The 21,103-nt window shown below is 37.5% G+C and overlaps 2 protein-coding genes and 1 long non-coding RNA gene across 7 annotated transcripts; 2 read left to right on the forward strand and 1 right to left on the reverse strand.

Moving 5' to 3' along the window:
* Positions 1-182: 182 nt before the first annotated feature.
* On the reverse strand, positions 183-5,886 carry ccdc51 (coiled-coil domain containing 51). The gene is made up of 7 exons (XM_005811636.3): positions 5,803-5,886; positions 4,621-4,697; positions 4,274-4,472; positions 4,016-4,153; positions 3,159-3,323; positions 2,555-2,761; positions 183-1,783 (listed from the first exon to the last, which is right to left on the reverse strand). The coding sequence occupies exons 2-7, from the start codon at positions 4,623-4,625 to the stop codon at positions 1,226-1,228; spliced, it is 1,272 nt and encodes a 423-aa protein (XP_005811693.2). The 5' UTR covers positions 4,626-4,697; positions 5,803-5,886; the 3' UTR covers positions 183-1,225.
* Positions 5,887-5,951: 65 nt separating this feature from the next.
* On the forward strand, positions 5,952-8,053 carry tma7 (translation machinery associated 7 homolog). The gene is made up of 4 exons (XM_014473552.2): positions 5,952-6,067; positions 6,839-6,894; positions 7,118-7,205; positions 7,886-8,053. The coding sequence occupies exons 1-4, from the start codon at positions 6,052-6,054 to the stop codon at positions 7,918-7,920; spliced, it is 195 nt and encodes a 64-aa protein (XP_014329038.1). The 5' UTR covers positions 5,952-6,051; the 3' UTR covers positions 7,921-8,053.
* A 10,363-nt stretch (positions 8,054-18,416) lies between these two features.
* LOC111612339 lies at positions 18,417-21,022 on the forward strand. Of its 5 annotated transcripts, none has more exons than XR_002754562.1 (3): positions 18,417-18,458; positions 18,763-18,922; positions 19,094-20,838. It is a non-coding gene; the product is annotated as an uncharacterized LOC111612339 (long non-coding RNA). The 5 variants fall into 5 exon arrangements; XR_002754566.1 differs by lacking the exon at positions 18,417-18,458 and adding an exon at positions 20,915-21,022 and having other exon boundaries at positions 18,465-18,922; XR_002754564.1 differs by lacking the exon at positions 18,417-18,458 and having other exon boundaries at positions 18,465-18,922; positions 19,094-20,284; positions 20,624-20,838.
* The last annotated feature ends 81 nt before the right edge of the window (positions 21,023-21,103 follow it).

Below are 21,103 nucleotides of genomic sequence, written 5' to 3' on the forward strand. Positions count from 1 at the left end.
TTGCTGCAAGGCACCACTGTGCATACATAAATGTAATACATAAATAGATGTTTGAAATAAAGAAATTGTACAAAGAATATAAACTACATAATGAATAATAATATGTATATACATACTTTTAATTTGTACATTTAGAGTTACAAGTCCTACATGTACCATCAATTTTAGACAAATAAATGTTTCCACCACATCTTACTACTACAGAGGTAATGATTGAAATGTGAAGTTGACCTTAAAAGAAGTCAGAACTGGATGCAGTCGGAGTTGCTCCCACTTTCCCAGTGACAAATCCGTTCCAGTTGAATTTTCAGACTGGGAAGTCAGAACTGGGACGCAGCATAAATCCAGGCTGAATAAAATAATAACATGAGTCTTTTTCTCTGCTGCCACCTCCTGGTCATACCTGGAACTGAACAGCCATGTTGTTTTGAACAAAAGAGAAACAAAAGCCATGAAGTCAGTTCCCATTCAACATTTTAATATACAGGCGCAACCAGTTCATGATGTCAGAAACATTTCACATGTCCAAGTACTTCAGGACCTGAGAGGTTCTGCAGCAAACAGCCTCCAGAAAATCTACAGAGCCAAAAAATGGTTTTTAATACATTCATTTGAATTAAAGCTGTCTCTGCTGCCCTGGTCCACTGGAGCTGATGTGAAGTTAATTATTCCTTCTGGTACTGGATTAACTGGGAATATACCAGTCAGTCGTGCCGTTATTCTTTAGAAAAATCCTAAAATCAATGATTTCCAGATTGCTTCATCCAAACAAAATAAATTAGTTTGTAGTCAGAAATATTCGGGAGGTTAAAAGTCAAACTTGTTATTAAAGTTCATTTAACTGCTTTTTGGATCAGTCACTTAATAAGAGGAAGTAGCTGATTGAGACAGAAGCCTGCCCCTAGTGGCCGCCTGCAGCTTGATCTGGATCAGAGATTACATCAGGGAGTTAGAATAAAGCAAAACAATGAGATAAGATATTTGCCTGGAAATATGAAGATTTTCCTTTATGATTTGATGGAAGACGTGGATATGATGGTTTAATATTGTAATCAGTGATTGGACATGATAAATAGCTGCATGTCTGAGTGCTCCAGTTACCATGACGTTTCAGCAGGAGATACTTATGTAACCATCTGCTTCCGGTTCACCAGGAAGCTGATGTCATTAAGCTCATAATTAACTGATATTATTGTGACTCGTCATAAACCAGTCCAGGTCCAGTTCAACCAGTTCCCCGGAGCAGCAGGTACACAGCAGAGACGGTAACGGCGGCGGCGGTGTAGCTGAACACGGCGTTGTAAACCGTGTTCATCCTGATTCCTTCCCCCAGCGTCCTCCTGCTGTCCTCCAGGCGTCTCGCCACCGTCTCCGTCTCCCGTGTCTCTGCTCTCTGAAGGCCAGCGGCTCGGGTTTGGGTCTGCGGTTCGGTTTCCAGAAGTTTCCGCATCGCCAGCAGTTCGCCCTCCACCTTACTGACGCCCAGCTGGAGCCGACCCAGTTGGGCCGCCAGCGACGCCAGCAGCGATTCCGTCTTCTGGTTCTGGACCTGAAGGTCTTTAGAGGCAGAAAGAGAAAAGGCAGGCGAGGCTGTGGTGGGTCCTCCTTTCCCCTGGGGGGCGCTATTGCTCGGAGAGAAGGCGTCAGCCAGAGTGACCCGGAGGCTGTCGATGAGTTCGCCCAGTTGGTCCTGCTGGGTTTGGTGGTTCCCAGCCTGGACTTTCAACGCCTCCTGCAGACTCTCCGGACCTTTCTGGGCCTCAAGAAGAAGATTCTTCAACTCCTGCAGACACACAAGAACATAATCCACTTCGGTTTCAGATTTATAGGGTCAAAACTATACATACAGGCTGAAATATACGCATTCACACCTTGGAATACGAGCTTAGGAATGTTTTCACATTTAATAATCCAATGGACTCGGTTTGATTGGGGACCAAAGTTGCAACATTTGTTATGTAATTTTAACACAGTCATACTTTCGACTGTCAAACGTTTGAGATTGAGGAAGTCACGCTGTTTCTCTAAGGAGGGTTGCTCCATCTTATAGTCATGACTTTAACATTCAAATTCTGATTTTATCTCATAACTACGACTTACGGTTGTTTTCACACCTGATAGTTCAGTTGAATCGGTTCGACTGAGGAAAAAAATTGAAACATTTGCTATAAAACAAACTACAGGAATTATTACTGTAATACTATAAATGATACATTTCTGTTGGATTTTTATTTTTTCTTTCATGGTAGATATGGGCTTCCATAATTTCATGTCTACATAAAAAAATCTATATACTATTTTACAAATTTTAATTGATGAATTGTTTTACATTATACTTTTAACATTTGTTAACAGATTCCACTCAACTCCTAATCTCTACTGTTGGTCTTTTTCATTTAAAATCTTAAAAATAAAGATATTTGGTGTCATTTTTGGGCTGATTTTGGTGGTATTTATGTTTTTAACCATCCAGTGGCTTCCTCATCTACTTCCTGTCTCCCTCTCTTAGTATTTCATGCTCCAGGGTTAAAGCTCAGTCAGCGTCTCTTGTTACCTGAAGGCGGACGCGGTTGATATACGTTGACCCCATGACCCCGATCAGGGCTCCGAGAACAGAGCCGATGATGGACCAGTTCTTGGTGCGCTCCGCTCTCGTCCTCTCCTTTTCGTGACTCTCCCTCACCGCCGCCGAAAACAGGCCGAACTTTTCCCTCTCCAAACTCTCGGCGTTCTCATACGCAGTCCGGAGACGACGTTCCTCCTGCGGTCGAGAAAAAAAAAAAAAAAAAGGGTTGATCTGTTTAAGACAGGTTTATTTTAACGGTGAGAAAAAGTAATATGTATTTGTATTTTTGTAGAGTGAATGAAAATATCTGGTTTCAACTGTAAATAATGTTTCCCAAATGTAGACTTTTAATCAAATGTTACAAAACTGTGTAGTTTGAATATCAATATTTACACAGAAATCAAGAACTTTTCAGATCTTAAAAACATCTAATTGAAAATTCATTCAACAAACCCTGATTATCCAGCTAAAACATTTTTTTTGCATGTCTCACAACATGAAAGCTTGACCCCTTAGACAGCTGTAGATGGGGAGACGCTCATCCATCCTGTGTAACTCAAACACTTTGAATCAGCAAATTTCCTGGTCTGACCTGCAGCAGCTTGTGCTCCATGGTGGCCAGCTCCAGGTAGTGAGCCTCCTCCCTGGAGACGCGGTCCAGCCGGTCTCTGACCTCCTTCAGGCGGCCCTGCAGCGCCTCCAGGCTGGTGTGAGCCTCACGCACGATTCCTCTGGCCACCATGAACGCTGCTTCAGCCTGAGCAGAGACATTCAGTCTGTCAGACTTTTAATAATACAAGTTTTATTTGTTGATGGAGGTAAAAAAGGCCAATACAAAACATCTTTATTACATTTTTTTGCACAAAATTATTCTTAGATAATGAGATTTTAGCCAGTTCTGCATATTTTTAGGTGTTTTAGTGCCTCTGTCACTTTAAATCCAAATAAGCTGCTGCTGTCCAACTCAATGTTTATGCTCACACGTGAAAATGGCTGCAAACAGATGCTCCCCTTCTGCTTTGAAAAGCATTAGTGGAGACTGCTGCACAAACAACAAGAATGCAGCAACTGGTCTCTAGTTGGTGAGTTAACAACAAAACACTTGTCTTTTCCAGCAGCCATTGTACAGCGCATCCAACGGGAAAACCAGCTGACCAAACATGCTGGATCTCAGCTTGGTTGCTAGGTGACGGCTCTGTGCCTGTGGAATGGGACTCAACATTCTGGAGGTTTTTGTAACGGCTTATTTTCCAGACACCAAAAAACATGAACTTATTGCCAAAAACCAGCTGAATGTTGTTTTTTTTAAGTACTTGTGATGTTGGGGTTTTTTTTAGAAGCATTTAAGACCCAAATGAAAGTGCATAAACATGCAAACTGTGATTTTTGCATAAAGATGTTTGTCTCTGATTAAACTTGCAGACATGACTGCTCTCTGCATCTTCTGACCTCTGTGACTTTGGTTTGAGCCTCGCGGACTTCGGTCAGCCCCACAAACTCCTCGTATCTCCCCCACCAGAAGTTCACAGAGGCGGTGGCCGTCTGCGCCGACCTCTGGCTCCACTGCCGCCCCAACTCTCCTGCATGCTGATGGGACAAAAAGGGGGAAGAACTTTTTTATTTAATGCTACTTTAATCATAACAAACAGAAAAATGCAGTTCTGATAATTCAGTCTTTTTTGGCATGTTGGTACTGGACAGCTGTACCTGCAGGGCAGACAGGCTGCACTCCTTCACCACCTCAGCTGTACCTTTCTGTACAAGAGGGGAGGGGTCAGTGCGTAGAGGAGGTCGAGCCGGCGGTTCAGAGCTGTAGGGTCGAACCGGAGCGGTTCGGGCTGCCAGATGGGGCCGAGACAGACGGCATGAGCCTCGAGCCCAGACGTAGATCCGAGCTCCTCTGTACCTGAGACGGTGAAACTTCTTTTATTAATTCAGTTCTTTCAGTCATGCCCAAAGGTTTTGGCTCTGACACAAATGTTTCTATGTTTGACTTCAGGTTTTCTCTTAAATTTCTTCTGAATGCAGTTCAAAGCATTTCATGAGTGTCTGACCTCATTGAGAACGTCAGCAGTCGGGGTGGAAGGTTCAAACACACAGCAGCGATTGGGCCGACACCACAAAGGCACCTCTAAAAAAGAACAAAAAACAAAACAAGCAAAACCTTTTTAAACCATTTGGATCCAATCAAATCAGGACCAATAAATGAACATGTTGAAGTGAAGGTGTTGTGTGTATCAGAGTAAGTACAAATTAAATCTGAAGTAAAAACTCAACAATTCCTAAAGTTTGAACTTCCCCCTTAAACAAGCAAGATGACCAAATGTGTAATTTAAACAAAGAATAGTGCATGTTTTAAAAACTAATACATCTATCAAGTATACCTTACTAAATCTTACCTAATTAAAACAAACGGCTCCTTTATTTTTAAAAATGTACCTTACCTAACATTCATATGTTTCAGGCACTGAAATGCCTCTTTTGAAAGTAAATTTTCTTTAAGTTTATTCTTTCTTGAACTTGACAGTTACATATTTCTCCGAGGTTTTCTAAATAAAAACAAATTTCTGCTGTAAAAAAATATCTATATTTCCAAGAATATTGTTCAACTCTCCTACTTTATGGGGAAATATAAGGACATAACAGCTTTACATATTAGTTACTTTACAAGTTACCTTTTTGTGAATCTACTAGATTTTTAAAAATTACCTGGCAGCTGCTTTCGTGATTATAGTTTCATAAATCAATATAAAGGTTTGCTGCTTTTAAATTGATTTACATTTAAGTAGCGCAATATAAGTAATAAAGCATGTCCTTAGGAAGAACATGCTTTATTACTAATTTTAAAAGGAATGACGTCATTCTGAATCTAAAATAATTTAAATGTAACAGGCTTATTACCAATTGGAATATTTTTTCTAATCTTTTTTCATTGTTGCAGACTTTCCTGAGTTTGTGTAAACGCAGCAGCGATGACTTTTAGCAGACACCCGTTTCTGCCCTCACTGAAGACAAACCATTAAATACATGCACTACTATCACACTCTAAATACTTTACATTTATATCATTCGGCTTATTTAATTGAAACTCCTCTTTATTACATCATCGTTTTCTGTTTTTTTTAACTAGCTTTATATTGCTAACATTGACCTCGGTGTTTGTTTTCTCATAAAACTGTCTAGAATATGTCTGTAGAAATTGTAGTTTATGGAGAAAGCTACTAAAATAAACGCACCTGTTTCCTTTAGAGCTGTCACAGCATTTAGTTTTTCGGAATAAACTTTTTTTAACCACTTATTCTCCTGGTGTTTGGAGAACCAGCTAGCATCATGTAGCTGTTTTTTGTTCAGGCGTATGATTGGTATCCTACTTCCGGCGGTTCTTCTGGGGTCCTTTCCAGCGCGGATTAAATCGACAACAAGCCCAAATTGCTGTTATTTATCTTTAATTTTAGTCATTTATATCCTATTTAAACGATTTAGATATGTCCGGTAGAGACGGTGAGACTTTTTTGTTGTGCTAAGCTACGTCATGGTGAATTTCTGACCTTGTTACTTTATGTATCGGGCTTTTCAGTTTGTGCATGAAGCTAAAAAATGCTAACAGGTTCTAGCTAATATGCTGTGTTTCACTTCAAAAATGTTCATCATCATCACTTATTTGCATAATGTCTAAAAATGCACGCATTCACCGGAAAAAAACCAAAAACAAATGGAGAACTTGATTCAGTGTGTAGACCCACATTTAGCAGCACTAACCGTCGGTATTGTTGTTATGTTTGACCTAATCAATCCCTTACATCGTTGTAGAAACATTTTGGCCCACTGAGCTTCATTTAATTAGAGATTGAGATAAAACAAAATGAAATGACCAAAAGCACAAGGGATTGAAATGGTGAGCAAGTGAATTAATCCGCATTTAGTCTTTCTCTGGAATGAAAACCGAATGACGGACATTAGGCTGGTGATCAGTTAATCAAATGCTTTGATTAGCAGTTTTCCTTTTTGTAAAAAACCAGTGGAAGCAACAAGGGTGTACTTGTACACTCTTGTACACAGAAATCACTTTGAAATTTTTATTAATGGTTGAAAATATTTAAAATAAAAGCTGCACTAATATGTCTTAAAGGCTGGGTAACTTTCAAGGTTGTGCAGTAATAAGCAGAAGCTCATTAAATATAAAAATATCGTAAAGTAATAAATACACAAATACTTTTTAAAGACGGAGTGACAGCAATGTTGGTTGATTTGTTTTATTTATACATTTTTCAGGAGGCAAAAAGAAACCACTCAAGGCGCCCAAGAAACAAAACAAGGAAATGGATGATGTAAGTTTAATCCGTTTAGATTATTCTTTCCCAATTGAATTTAGGTGAAGTCACAGATTAAGAACTTTACTTTATTGCCCTCTTGACCATGGAGAGGTAAAGTGTCAGAGTGGATTCACTGTGTTCAAAGTGTCCTCTGAAAATTCTAATTTATTTGTGAATAGGAAATCAATTTAACAGAAAGTGTTGCTTGTGGCATATTAAAAATAATTTATGCCTGCAGGAAGACGTTGCCTTCAAGCAGAAGCAGAAGGAAGAGCAGAAAGCCATGGAGGCGCTGAAGGCCAAAGCGTCAGGAAAAGGACCTTTAGGTGAGACTAGACAAGTAATTAAGAAAAATCTTCATTAAATCATTTGATATCTAAATTTAAGTTTTTGAAGAGACAGAATCCCAATTTCAAGACATTAAATCAGGAAGTAATATTTTTTCCGCCATATTTGATATATGCAACATTTTTACAACTGAAAGTAACAAAGCTACTTCATGAAGCTATAAAATGGCAACGCATAGTACTGGCCCTTTAATGAAGATTATTAATGAGTCTTAATTACTGTCTGTAAAATGAAATTGCAGCTCATTCCACATTAACGCTGCAGTTTGTTTATGCAACAGACAGGAGGAACATAAAAAACAGTTCCTGAGGTTTTCCTTAAATGTTTCAGATTTTGTCTGGAAGACACCTGAGAATTCACTTGTGGTTGATAGTTTTGTTTTTTAATCACACCTCTCTGGGTTTTTAAATAATACGAGAAATGCAGCCATGAACACACAACCTGAGTATGGGATCAACAGCAGTATGTGTTAGACCTGATGCATCATTTAGTGGCTTCACAGAACGTATGGAGAAACATTTTGCACCTGTGAAGCTCCATATCTGAACCCAATGTCGTCTCTAATTTGATAGAAAATACTTTATAAATTCAACAAAATCAGCCACATTTGTTTCTCTGTCGTTTCATCAGTTTTGTATCTGTGTAATTTGTCCTGCAGCCAGTGGTGGGATCAAGAAGTCGGGGAAGAAGTAAAGTCTGAAGATGATGTTGCCTAGCAACCCTCAGTTTGTTTTTCACTGGTAACCATGAACAATGCAACACTCAAGCTGTTCCTGCACTGAGCTCTTCCAGCTCTCAGTTCAGTGCAGAAACCTTTGAGTGAACAGACAACATGAAGAAAAGTAATTATCTCCCTTAAGACACCCAACAACTAAATTAACTCTGACCGTTTATGAAATGTCTTTATTTTTTGGCAAAAATAAAAAGGAACATTTCTTCAGTGGAAATGTTTAATAAAAAATACCTGAACTATGTTTTTGTTGTATTGTGAAGTGGGAGACATAAATAAATTTTTTTTTTGTAATTACATCTTGTTTTATGTGTTTACTTTTTTTGTTCTTTTTTTTTTTTGATGGAAGAAAAATATCCAAATCGATAAAATGGTGATTATGGCAACATTTTTAGCTTTGTACATTTTCTGTTTCTCAAACACAAAATGATAAACTCATGTAAAACCAAAATATGACTCATAAAAAACGTTCTAATGCATCTACAACCCCTGGCAAAAAGTATGGAATCACCAGTCTTGGATGAGCACTCATTCAGACATTTCATGCTGTAAAACAAACTCAGATCAAAAACATGATACAATATTAAGGTCGTTCCAAAGTGCAACTTGTTGGCTTTCAGGAACACTCAAAGAAATGAAGAGAAAATATTGTGGAAGTCAGTGAATGATACTTTTATTGACCAAGCACAGGGAAATAAATATGGAATCACTCAATTCTGAGGAAAAAAGTGTGGAATCACTCAAATTGGAGGTAGAAAAAAAAGGACACACCCAGTCTATTTCCTTTCCCTAAATGGACACCTGCCCCAGATTAGATGTGCCCGTTAGTGTGCAGTTCAAAACACCTGCAGTCATGACACCTTGGAGGGCTGCTGGACGAAGTGGAGTGGTGAGAACCATGGCTCCAACAAGAGAAATGTCCCTTGAAACAAAAGAGAGGATTGTGAAACTTCTTGAAGAAGGTAACCCTTCACGCATGGTTGCTAAAGATGTGGGCTGTTCACAGTCAGCTGTATCCAAGATATGGACCAAATACAAACAGCATGGAATGGTTGTTAAAGCCAAGCGTACTGGTAGACCAAGAAAGACATCAAAGCGTCAAGACAAACAACTTAAGGCCATTTGTCTTGAAAACCGAAAAAGTACAACTAAACAGATGAAGCATAAATGGGAGGAAGTTGGAGTCAATGTATGTGACCGAACCGTAAGAAATCGCCTAAAGGAGATGGGATTTCAATACAGGAAAGCTAAACGAAAACCAGCATTGACACCTAAACATAAAAGAACGAGACTCCAATGGGCTAAGGAGAGGCAATCATGGACTGTGGATGACTGGATGAAAGTTGTCTTCAGTGATGAGTCAAGAATCTGCATTGGACAAGGTGATGATGCTGGAACTTTTGTTTGGTGCCGTTCCAGTGAGATTTATGAAGAGGCCTGCCTGAAGAAAACAACCAAATTTCCACAGTCCTTGATGATATGGGGCTGCATGTCAGGCAAAGGCACTGGGGAGATGACTGTGGTTAATTCTTCTATCAATGCACAAGTTTACATTGACATTTTGGACAGTTTTCTCATCCCTTCAATTGAACAGATGTTTGGTGATGATGAAATAATTTTCCAAGATGACAATGCATCGTGCCATCGGGCAAAAACAGTGAAGGCATTCCTTGAAGAAAGACACATTCAGTCGATGTCATGGCCTGCAAATAGTCCAGATCTCAACCCAATTGAAAACCTGTGGTGGAGATTGAAAAAAATGGTCCACAAGAAGGGTCCAACCAGCAAAGCTGATCTGGCAACTGCTATCAAAGAGAGTTGGCACCAAATTGATGCAGAATACTGTTTGTCACTCATCAAGTCCATGCCTCACAGACTGAAAGCTGTTATAAAAGCCAAAGGTGGTGCAACTAAATACTAGTGATGTATTTTGAATGGTCTTTTGTTTATGCGTTTTTCATGATTCCATACTTTTTTCCTCAGAATTGAGTGATTCCATATTTATTTCCCTGTGCTTGGTCAATAAAAGTATCATTCACTGACTTCCACAATGTTTTCTCTTCATTTCTTTGAGTGTTCCTGAAGGCCAACAAGTTGCACTTTGGAACGACCTTAATATTGTATCATGTTTTTGATCTGAGTTTGTTTTACAGCATGAAATGTCTGAATGAGTGCTCATCCAAGACTGGTGATTCCATACTTTTTGCCAGGGGTTGTACGTACGAGAGCGTTCCACAGTCATGGAGGGAAGCTCCTGCAAATATAACAAATCACATTATATGTGAGGTTTATTCCCTCTGCTCCACGTTCAAATGTAGCAACTTTAAAAATATTTGCATGATCTGAAGCATCATGTTTTAGTCAATAACTCTTTAATAAACTGGAGAAGGAGATGTTGGTGTGCATCAGTTCACAATCTATTCATATTTTCATAAAAATCTAGCTGCTTGGAAGCAAAAATTTTAAATATGAGGCTTCATTTGTACTTTTCACAGTATTTTGTTTTGATAATTTTACCAGAAGATATTTTATTTGACATTTTCTTGTTGGAATGTCAGTTGCTGTTCCGCCGTTTTACAGATTTAAAGCTACTCACCACAGGAGTTTTACGACTTAATGAAAACTATTCCAGTAATGTTTGTTGCTTTTGTCAGTTTTTATTGTAAATCAGTTTATTCATAAAATATGGTAAAAGCAATTATGCTGTACAAAACATGTTAACACTGCATTGACAAACAGCAACACAGAAGACATTGAGGTAAATTAATTACAAAAAAAATTCACCTTTTTAGGAATATCTAGTAATTACTGAAATGATTATTTAAAAAGAAATAGTAGGCCTGTCGCGATAAACGATAAATCGTACGATAAATTAAAACTATCGACGTCATTTCAATTATCGGCATTATCGTCTCTTCTGACCCTTTTCTCTTTCTGTTGATGACACCGAATGAAAAAAGGCTCAACTCCGATGCTCTCCACTGACACGATGATCTACCGTAACACACCACACAATCTTAGAAAGACCAACGTGCTAAGATTGTTGTATGGGGAAAAATAGAAGCAAAAATCATGTAGTGTGAATTATTGCATCAGGTAGTCGATGTGCCCATCTTCTCTATTTAAATCTAATTATTACTGAAGGGCAACATAATATACAGACTTCATAATCTGCACTCTTGGTTGAATGCAGTATTTATTTACACTTTGGCTTTATGTTGTTTAGTCTTTATCGAGTACATTTTTGTTAATGGAGACTGAGAATCCATTTTGTTTTTGTTTATTTTGTTTATCAGCTCCAGTGTTAAATATTCTTTTGAAAATAAAGTGTATCTATCTTTGGCAGGAAATCACATGCATTATTACGTCATTTCCATTAAATCAGTGTAAAAAGGTCTTCAAACAATATTATCGTTTATCGCAATAATTTTTTGAGACAATTAATTGTTCCGCAAAATTTGCTATCGTGACAGGCCTAAGAAATAGTTTTCATCCTGTGAGAGGCAAGAAGTAAATGAAAGCATCTGGATTCAGTCGTGCTAAAAGATCTAAAAAACAACTTTTAATTTTGACAGTAATTTTAAAAATGAGTGTCGTTAAAAGAAACAGCATGGTGCTGCTGCCACTTTTTGCTCAGATGTAGCTGGTTAAAAAATTAACAGAATCAGGAATGTAATTTCATTTCAAGGAACAATAAAAACATGTCAGTCATTCAAACATTAAAAAGTATTATAAAAAAAGATTACACATGATTCTGCTCTTCAGATTCTCCAGTAAAACAATTAAAGGTTTAATTGGGAAACCTAAGAATTTGTGGTGGAGGAAATAATTTATTTGCACCTGAATAAAGTCTTATTTAAAGCGCATATACCTCCAAACGGGGCATAAGATAGTTGAACGAAGGAACAACAACCTGCCACAATGTCAAGCAGAAGTGTTAAGTAAAATAATTTTTCTCGTTGCTAAGGTCTGACTGGAAACCCAAACTGTGTAATTTGTTTGTCTGATCATGGTAATAAATAATTTTTCATAATTAAAATCAGGTCAAATATTTTCAGAAGGAACGTTTCTGATAGGTATTTTGTTTACCTAATACAAAGAAAGAACCACAGACAACGTTTATGAGTTTTCAACCAAGCTTCTGCAGAAGGAGAAACAGCAAACCACTTCTCCAAGGAGTTCACCATGCAGAGCCTGTCTTTTTATTCAGCAGGAGACAGAAGGGAGTCGAGAGTGAGAAATCAAAGACTGGCTATTCTGAAACAAGGAAGAACACAGAAACTAACACACAGGCCCTTTAAGGAGGATCCCTAGATTAGAAAGCAGCTGCAGCTTCAAGGTTTAGGGAAAAAGCAAAGTTTGTCTTTCACACGGTTTAACAGATTCTTCCTCTCTGGGGTGTGAATACTAAACCTTTAAATGAAAAACAAACTGGTAACTACTTATGTAAGAATGATAAAACATAATTATTCTAACAATTTCAACATGTGATAATAAGAACAGACCTGTGTAACCGGGTTCTGCTTCACTCCACTGCACCAGGCCGGCCCCAGTAACCCCTCCACTCTGTGTTGTGTAGATTTTTAAATGAAGACGAGAAGTTTCTGGTTGTTCAGGCAGTTTATTTCCTGAATGGGAACATATGGGGAGTTAGAATCAGTGCAACGGCTCCGCTTCATTCAGCACACTACAACAGAGCGTTAAGTTAGCCTTTAGCTTAGCACATGAAGTGTTTGATAATATTAACTAAACTAAAAGTACAAAAATTGGTGCTAGGCACACATCTAGTAATTAGTAAATTTCACACTATTTGTCTAAGTTAATAAAAATGATGTTGCTAACACGTTTCTACTGTGTGCTGAAAAACGCAACTCACCTCTGGTGCAGCTTTCACAGACTGGCACTGAGTGCAGGAGCCAGCAACATTTAACCAGCCACACAGAGAGGGGGCGCTGTTTCCCCATTGCACTGATCCATATAAGGCAAGTGGGATTCTACAACTTAAACCTAAACACTGTTACACCTGCTCATCGGAGAGCTTGTAAGCTTTCTGGAAGTTGAATGTTTTAGCAGAGTTTGGAACAACAGCCTGAAGCATTTTGTCTCATCCTGAACGAGGAGGAATTAAAAAGAATTAAAAAGAATTAAAAAAGCAAACAGCAGGGAGTCACTCTAATATAATAACCAAAATGACAAAACTAAGTATTCTGTATTTATAACAATGGAGGAGCCAAAACTTTCTCCTGCTGCACAGAAACAAAACTGAAGTTATTATTTTTGGACCTAAAGAGGAACGATCTAGAGTTATAGATCTAGAGTTATAGATCTAGAGTCAATACACAGCTTCAGTTATTACAACTAAAACCAGCGATCAGCCCGAAACCTGGGAGTAGTGATGGACTCTGACCTGAACCTCCAGAGCCACATAAAGACAGTTACAAAGTCGGCCTTCTATCACCTGAAGAACATTTCCAGGATTAAAGGACTAATGTCTCAGCCAGATCTAGAGAAACTCATCCATGCCTTCATCTTCAGTCGTATTGATTATTGCAACAGCGTCTTCACAGGTCTGTCCAACAAATCAATCAAACAGCTGCAGCTGATCCAGATGCTGCTGCTGGCGTTCTGACTAAAACCAGGAAGATAGAGCACATAACACCAGTTTTAAAGTCCCTCCACTGGCTCCCTGTAGCTCAAAGAATAGACTTTAAAATACTGTTGTTAGTTTATAAATCACTGAACGGCTTAGCACCACAATACATTAAAGATCTGCTGTTGTTGTATCAACCTTCCAGACCTCTCAGGTTCTGGTTCTGGTTCTGCTCTGCATCCCCAGAACCAGAACCAAACGAGGAGAAGCAGCTTTCAGCATCTATGCACCACAAATTTGGAACAAACTTCCAGAAAACTGTAAAACAGCTGAAACACTGACTTCTTTTAAATCTCAACTAAAAACCCACCTGGTTAGGATTGTATTTGAAATGTAATCAATTAGAAATTTATTGATGGAACTTGACTTAATGCTGTGTTTTGATTATTGATTCTATGTTGCATTGTGTTTCTGTGTTTGATATGATGTAAAGCACTTTGAAATGCCTTGCTGCTGAAATGTGCTATACAAATAAAATTTGATTAATTGATTGATTGAACAATACAACAAAAAAAGGAGTCTGTTCACACAACTAAAAGGTGGAAAACGGGGTAGAAGAGTCCAGTTATAGGTTGTTTTCACACCAACATGAGACCAAAACTGCAGCATTTGCTACATTTTCAGCTGCTGTGGTTCTCATTCACTGCAAACCAAACCATTTGAGCAACCGGTTCCCTGCTTCGCCTGTGCAGGGAGAACCACTGAAGGAAATGATACAAAAACCTCTGAAGAAGACACTGAGCGCAACTTTCTTCTTTATGAAATATTTAAAAAATGGAGTAGCATCAGATTTTATTGGTTGTAGGATTTCTCTCTTGTTTCTGGCTAAAGGCCATGAGTCATTTCTCCCGCTACCGCTAGGCTAGCATGTTTGTTTTTGGCTGTATTTACCCAGAGTTCATAGAGTTCGTCCAACTCCTTCTCCGAGTCCTCGGGTTTGGTGTGAACTGGGATCATCACCAGATCTTTCAGAACTGCGAGGAGAATCAGACAGAAATCTAGTTTTACATCTCAGGAGAGATGATGGTATAAATCTGACCACAAGTCATGGCTCACCTGTGTTCAGGCACCTGAACCGAAGGATGAACGGATCCCTGGCCTTCAGTCTCCTCATCGTTTAACTGGTAGATCCCACAAGGTCGACCAGGTCGTCCCAGCATGCACATTCAATACGACCTCATTCATAAAGCCCTTTATAGTCCTTCTAATGAATGAGTGAATGAATGAATGAATGAACTTTCACATGTGTCTGAACACGTGTGCAGGTTGCAGTTGTTGGTTGAACAGAATAAAAGGTGACCCATTTAACAATCACTTGGCTTCACAGGTAAAACAAGGTGTGCACTAAAAACCCAAACCAAACAAAAACAGGTTTGCTTTCAGCTGCAGATTTGATCTCATCAAGTTTTTCACCTTCATGTTTGATCAGATTTCCTTCTGAATCAAGAACATTATAAATGTTAAAATTTAATAAAGACAATTTAAATTGGTTTGATGTGTCAAAAGTGATTATTATAAGAAGGTTTAAAGAGTGCAGTAACAAAAATAACAGGCAGTCTTCAAATTCAAAAATAAGTTTATTTATCTCAAAGGGAAATTACATTCATTTTAAATAAAATAGTTTATATGTCCAGATGAACCATTTCTGTCTGATTAAAAGTAGCTTTTGACAATAACAAGCTTTACACAGGTGTTAGATATGTTTTCATTAAGTCCACATTTCTGTTTTTAGAAATAGTTTATTATTGATTTTAGCAAAAAAAATTATAATGAACAGAAATAAAATCTTTAAAACATACATCTGTGTGTAATTTCAGTATTAATCAATTCTTATTAATAAAATATTAATAATATTAGATTTGGGTTTATGTTTATTTCAGACTTTCAGAAGAACAAAACAGTCAGATGGAAAGAGAACCAAACAGAATCAGCAAAATAAATGACACAAATATCATTATTAATATTAATAATAAGTTTCACCAGAACCACCACAGATGAGTCCGATAAAGAGAGTCTTACTTTGGGTCAGAATACTCAGAACTCTGGGTTATCTCGTATTTCTGCTCCAGGTTTAGTCTGATGGAGGAAACTGGACTTAAACATCAGTTCTGAAGAGTCAGCCGCTGGATTCTAACACTGGATGTTCTGACGGTTCATGTTTCTGGTTTCAGAACCGAGTTTCCTCCAGACCAGGAAGTACTCTTTACACGAGAGGCTGGCGTGAGACAAACAAAACCAAAATCTGCAGAATAACCTGCCTGAGCGACACAGAGACTCATAACTGCAGAGCAGCAGGTAATCTGTTCTCTGACTCGGTTTTTGTGACGCACCATTTCTCTGTATTTCTGCATCTGCAGGATTGGTGGTCCAGCAGGTTTTTAGCTGCGATCAGTCGATGCTGCAGCAGAAAACAAGCAGACGCTCTTATCTCTAAGATCAGCTCATCGCATGTCGGTTTTGTCTCAACTAGTTTTATCTTGGAAACTCCTGAAGAGCTTTTAGAGATTTCCTGCCCGACATCGCTGTGAAACCGGAAAGATTTCAGACAAACCCTCTGTTTCAAGTTCTGCAGTGGTCAGATTTTTCACTCACATCTTTAGGATTATTTGAAGACAATCAAAACTAACATGCCTGATTAGACTGAGCATAAAAGGCCTCCTGATGGAAACCTTTGAGTTGGGAGAGATTGGGTCAGAAACGGATGGAAATTTCCTCCAGCTTCACTAAAGTGTCGGTGACGCAACCGACTTCCTGCATTTAGACAAACCCGACAGAGGAAACTCAGCAGGGCTTTTTCATCACTTCTAAATGCCTGAAACTTTCTACCTGCTGAATCGTGGGGACAGATATTTCATAACATAAACATAATAATCAGAAAAGGCCTGATCACCAACAAAGATCTAATAACACCATTTTTATCTCTGCCATTTAAATTTTATCTGATAATTTCATTACACCTCTTATTTTTAACTTTAAACAGGATTGTTGCTTTTTCATTTTTCTCTGCTTATTGTTCAATAAATATGAATAAGCTCAAAATATAATTAAATTCAGACACTAACTGCGTTCTTATGATTGCACAAATTGGAATTACAAAAATAAATCAGCTTAATGAAAATATTTTACAAAATTTGGAAAAAACCTTTTCAGTTGTATTTTGTAAAAGTCATCAAATTAGTCAAGTGATCAACAACCGGATGTTACTACTGATGGAAACGACAAAGAAGACGACAGGAAGTGGGACGCAGGTGATGGGCAGCGTGTTTTTAAATAACTTATTGCGTTAAATTTATTCACATGTGATTTTAATGAAGTTTCTTGTTCTATCGAGACACAGAAATCGTTTTTTTGGACATTAGTGGGATATCAGTAAAGTTTGTATTTTTTTTCTCTCGCTGAATTCAGCAGAGCTAAGTAAGGCTAGATGTTAGCTTCTGCTGTAGCGCATGTTGAGGTATATAACTATTAAAATGGGCAGCTATAAACATTTTTAGAGGTAATGTCAAGAATATGCAGATTTGATCATTTCATGTTCTGGTTCTGAACTCCTGCGAAGACCGAAGGGTCAACTGTAGATCAAATTTTATTCCAAAATGTTGAGTTTTACTGTTTGTTGGAAAAGTCAAGGCATACAACATATATTTTAAATTGTACCTTTTAGAACAATTAAAAAAGAAAAAAGAATATGTTTTTAAAATATAATTTTATTTAAAAAAACAAAAAGCAGGAAATTTGTTCCTCACCTGCAGAATCTGCTGCTGCTCAAGTCCAAAGGATGAATAAAAATGAAGTTATAACGAACCCAGATGAGGACGATGGGAGTTATGAGTTACAACCAAAACAATATTCAGAGTGAAAACCGGCTGATTGGTCGAAAGCCAAGCAGGAATGTCAGAGCAAATAAGCCCCGCCCCCTTTAATAACTTCCTGTTTGGAACCTGTGAAGGGTCAAGGGTCAGTTTGGCTCTGGAAATGATGAAGGACTTTAAAAACACAATCAGAGGAACAAACATGATGGTTTCTGTCAGGATCTGAGCTTTGGAAACAAAAAGTAGCAAAAATATCAGAGGATGTTTTTATGCACCGATGTTCCTATGAATTATTTATTTACATATATATTGAAACAATTGACAACTAATATGTGACTGAATAATTGAATTTAATGATCTATTTGCATTACTTTATGGATTTGTCAATATTGTGCAAAATAGGCTTCAGTGGTTAAATGAAAAATCTACAGAATGTGAAAAAAGAAATGTGCTGAGAATAACACTTTAGATCAGTTTAAGAATATTGTTTACCATGGAAACGGTTTAGTTACAACTAATAATGTCAAGATGTCTTTGCTATTTAGTTTATGACTAAACTAAACTGAATTTATCAAGTTATTTTAGGTTTGCAATTCTTAAATATTCTAACTTTATTTGTTTTAATAATTTGCAGTAATTTGAGGCAGCTAGTTTTGAATTGAAGTAAACCTGTTTTCCATGTTGCATTGCAAACACTGAATAGTACAAGTTATGTTCACTCATATTTTTCAGTTAAATGCTATGTACTGTAAATAGTCATATTTACCGTAACTCTGGTGGCCTACTACGGTGGCCGACAGGTGCAAATGCGCAGCAAAAGAGAAAACATGCAAACAAAAAAAAAACACGCGCACAAATAAAATGCAGCAAACAAAAAGAGAGACGCAAACAAAAAAGAAGACACCCCCGAATGAAATGCAGCAAACAAAAAGTGTTGAAAACGGAAGTGCTCCAGACCACTAGGGGGAGTCAAAGAAAATAGTATTCATTTCTATGGGACCAGATGCAAGATTCAGAGAAAGAAATTTGAAAGAAAGTAAAGGTACGTATTACTATATTTCTTTTCAGATACGCCGTCTTTTATAATATTATAGAATAACAGAATAATTTATGGGTAGCGTGATAGACTTTGTGTCAGTCATATCGTTCTGGGCTCGGTCTCGTAGATGCTTGCCCGAATTAGCAAAGCAATTATGCTAATCATACCGCAAGAAAAAATAGATAAATTACACATTCGTATAATTAAATATCTTTTTTGAGAATGACTCATTTCAGCGTTTTAGTAGGCAATGTCTCCACTTTTAATGTATTTATTTCCTGACGTTAAAAAACAAATTTTCTTTCAGATGTACTGTCCATTTTGTGGAACTGCCGCCATAAATTCTGCAGACTTTTGTTGTCAATGTGGCAGAAACATAAAATTTGTCCAAGATCATGCAAACAAAGCCCAAGATGAGAGGAACACTACCACTGCAACTCCCGATGTTCAACCAAGCACCAGCACAGGTAAACCGAAGCATGGGTTATTTATTTCAGCATGCTTAAGTGTTAGCATTTTAGACCATCTGTAGATGCAGGTACAATCATTGCAGTATTGATCGTACCTGCAATTAATAATTAATGCATTTAAATTATAACTAAAGTGCCAATCGTGTATTTTTTTATTACGCATTTCAGGTGTAGAGTGTTTCATGAACTTTAGAGCTATAAATGAGAGGGAAAGAAAGAAATGTTTTACCAAGAAGCATCAGAACAAAACACAGAAGGGAAATAAACTGAAGGTATGCCTTTAATTTAGTGCAAACACAAACTGGAAATTACATACTTCATCAAATAATTTAATTTGATTGATTAAATTTTGTCTCTCCGCAGATTAATGTTGGGCTTATGAGGATGCAGGGAGATTCCCTTAAGACAGTGAGAGGGAAGTTACTTCCAGTTGAGATTCACCCTGAGTGGGCATCGGAACAAGTGCTTGCTGCTGCTGTAAAGAAGCAAAAGGATATAGGTCAATATAGACCTGAGAGATTGTGCCCATGTCTTGTTGTATCCTGATGCAAGGGAGGTTAAGAACATCCCAGGAACAGACATTCCTTTCACAGTGCAAAAGTACAAGGAGGCAATTGGAAAGCCTTACCAAAGAATTACGCTTTACATTTGCCCTGTTGAGGAATTTGCAAATAGCTGTAAGTGCTTTTGATCTACATTCCAAATAGTTTGAAGATCAATTTTGCTATAGTCTTATAGTTAAAATGGCAAAATTTCCTCCTATATCCAGAATTCTGTGCATGATTAATTCTAGCTATGATGTCATATATTTTATCTAAGGAAGCCAAAGGATTTTCCTCTTTACAAAACCTACCTCCCTTTTGTAAAGACTGATGTACAAACGTACATTTTATTAATTGCAAAATTTAGCCTTGCAAAAGAAAATTTATTATTTATAGTACACATTTATAGTATATTTCTTTTCACTGGTTGTTGAAATGATAGTAACCATTTTCCTTTGGTTAATATCAACGAACAAAACTGTGTGGTTCATAGTAATAGAAGACTTACTGTGTTCAAATAACTTTAATAACATAAACTTACCTAATTTTTAAAGTGCAATCAGTAATACTTTTATAACAAATTTATATCAGTAATGATTTCATAAATATTAATTTATGTTTTTGGTTATTGTTCTCTACCATAGATATCCAGTGCAGGTACATTGACTGAACTACACCAGTCAGTTGAAAGACATGCAAGCATCTTGCCAACTGCTGGTTGCTTGCAGTTCCCTGTGACTGTTGATGACAAATTGAAAATTGTAAAGGAGTTCATTGATTGGTACATCATTTACCGCAACCATTTCTCTATTCAAAGGTAATGTTTCTCTTCCTTAACTTAAAAAATAACTATGCTAATTTAGTTACTATTTTGTTGCAGTTAATACAAGCAAATGTACAATAGTGCAAGAATCAATCAATCAATCAACAGCACCCAGCAGCCAAATAAGTAGGAGCCTTATTGATTGGACGGCTTAACTGGAGGAAATTAACGTTACTGTAGGTTAATTCACTGTGTACAGTGCATCAGCAATATTACCTATGCTAAATAAAAATAGTAAAAAAAGATTAGACATATTAATGTTCTTTGTGTTACTGAAAAATATCAGCTCTTTTGATAATAATTAAGGTGATTTCTGTTTCAAACTTTTTATAGATTCAAGGATGGCCTTTCAACACTGAACTTCCAGAATGCTTTGGAGCAGCATGCTTCCGTCTTCAGGCCATTTATGTGTGCAAGAGTGGAACAGCTGACATCCAAAATATTGGAGGAAATATTTGAGGTTCAGCTCAGTGAAAAGGGTAGCAGCAGACGACATGAGGAAACAAGAGTGCTAGGATTCTGGAGAGACTTTCTCCTTGACACAGAAGGTGGACTTTAAGATTTATTGCTATATTCTGGTGTTATTGTAATATCTGATACATAAACTCATTGCTTCTTTTCTAGAACAAAAAACGGGCCTCTCTCTCCAGGACATCCTGATGTTTGCCACCGGCTTGAACACACTACCTCCATCTTCAATTCTGCCACCACCAAAACTGATCTTTCAGGCCACTTCTCGTTTTCCTGTCAGTAGCACCTGCTCCAACACTATCAAAATACCAATGTCCAAGACGTATCATCAGTTTAAAGAAG

Source organism: Xiphophorus maculatus, chromosome 20, assembly GCF_002775205.1.
Source record: "Xiphophorus maculatus strain JP 163 A chromosome 20, X_maculatus-5.0-male, whole genome shotgun sequence".
In the NCBI taxonomy this organism is placed as follows: domain Eukaryota; kingdom Metazoa; phylum Chordata; class Actinopteri; order Cyprinodontiformes; family Poeciliidae; genus Xiphophorus; species Xiphophorus maculatus.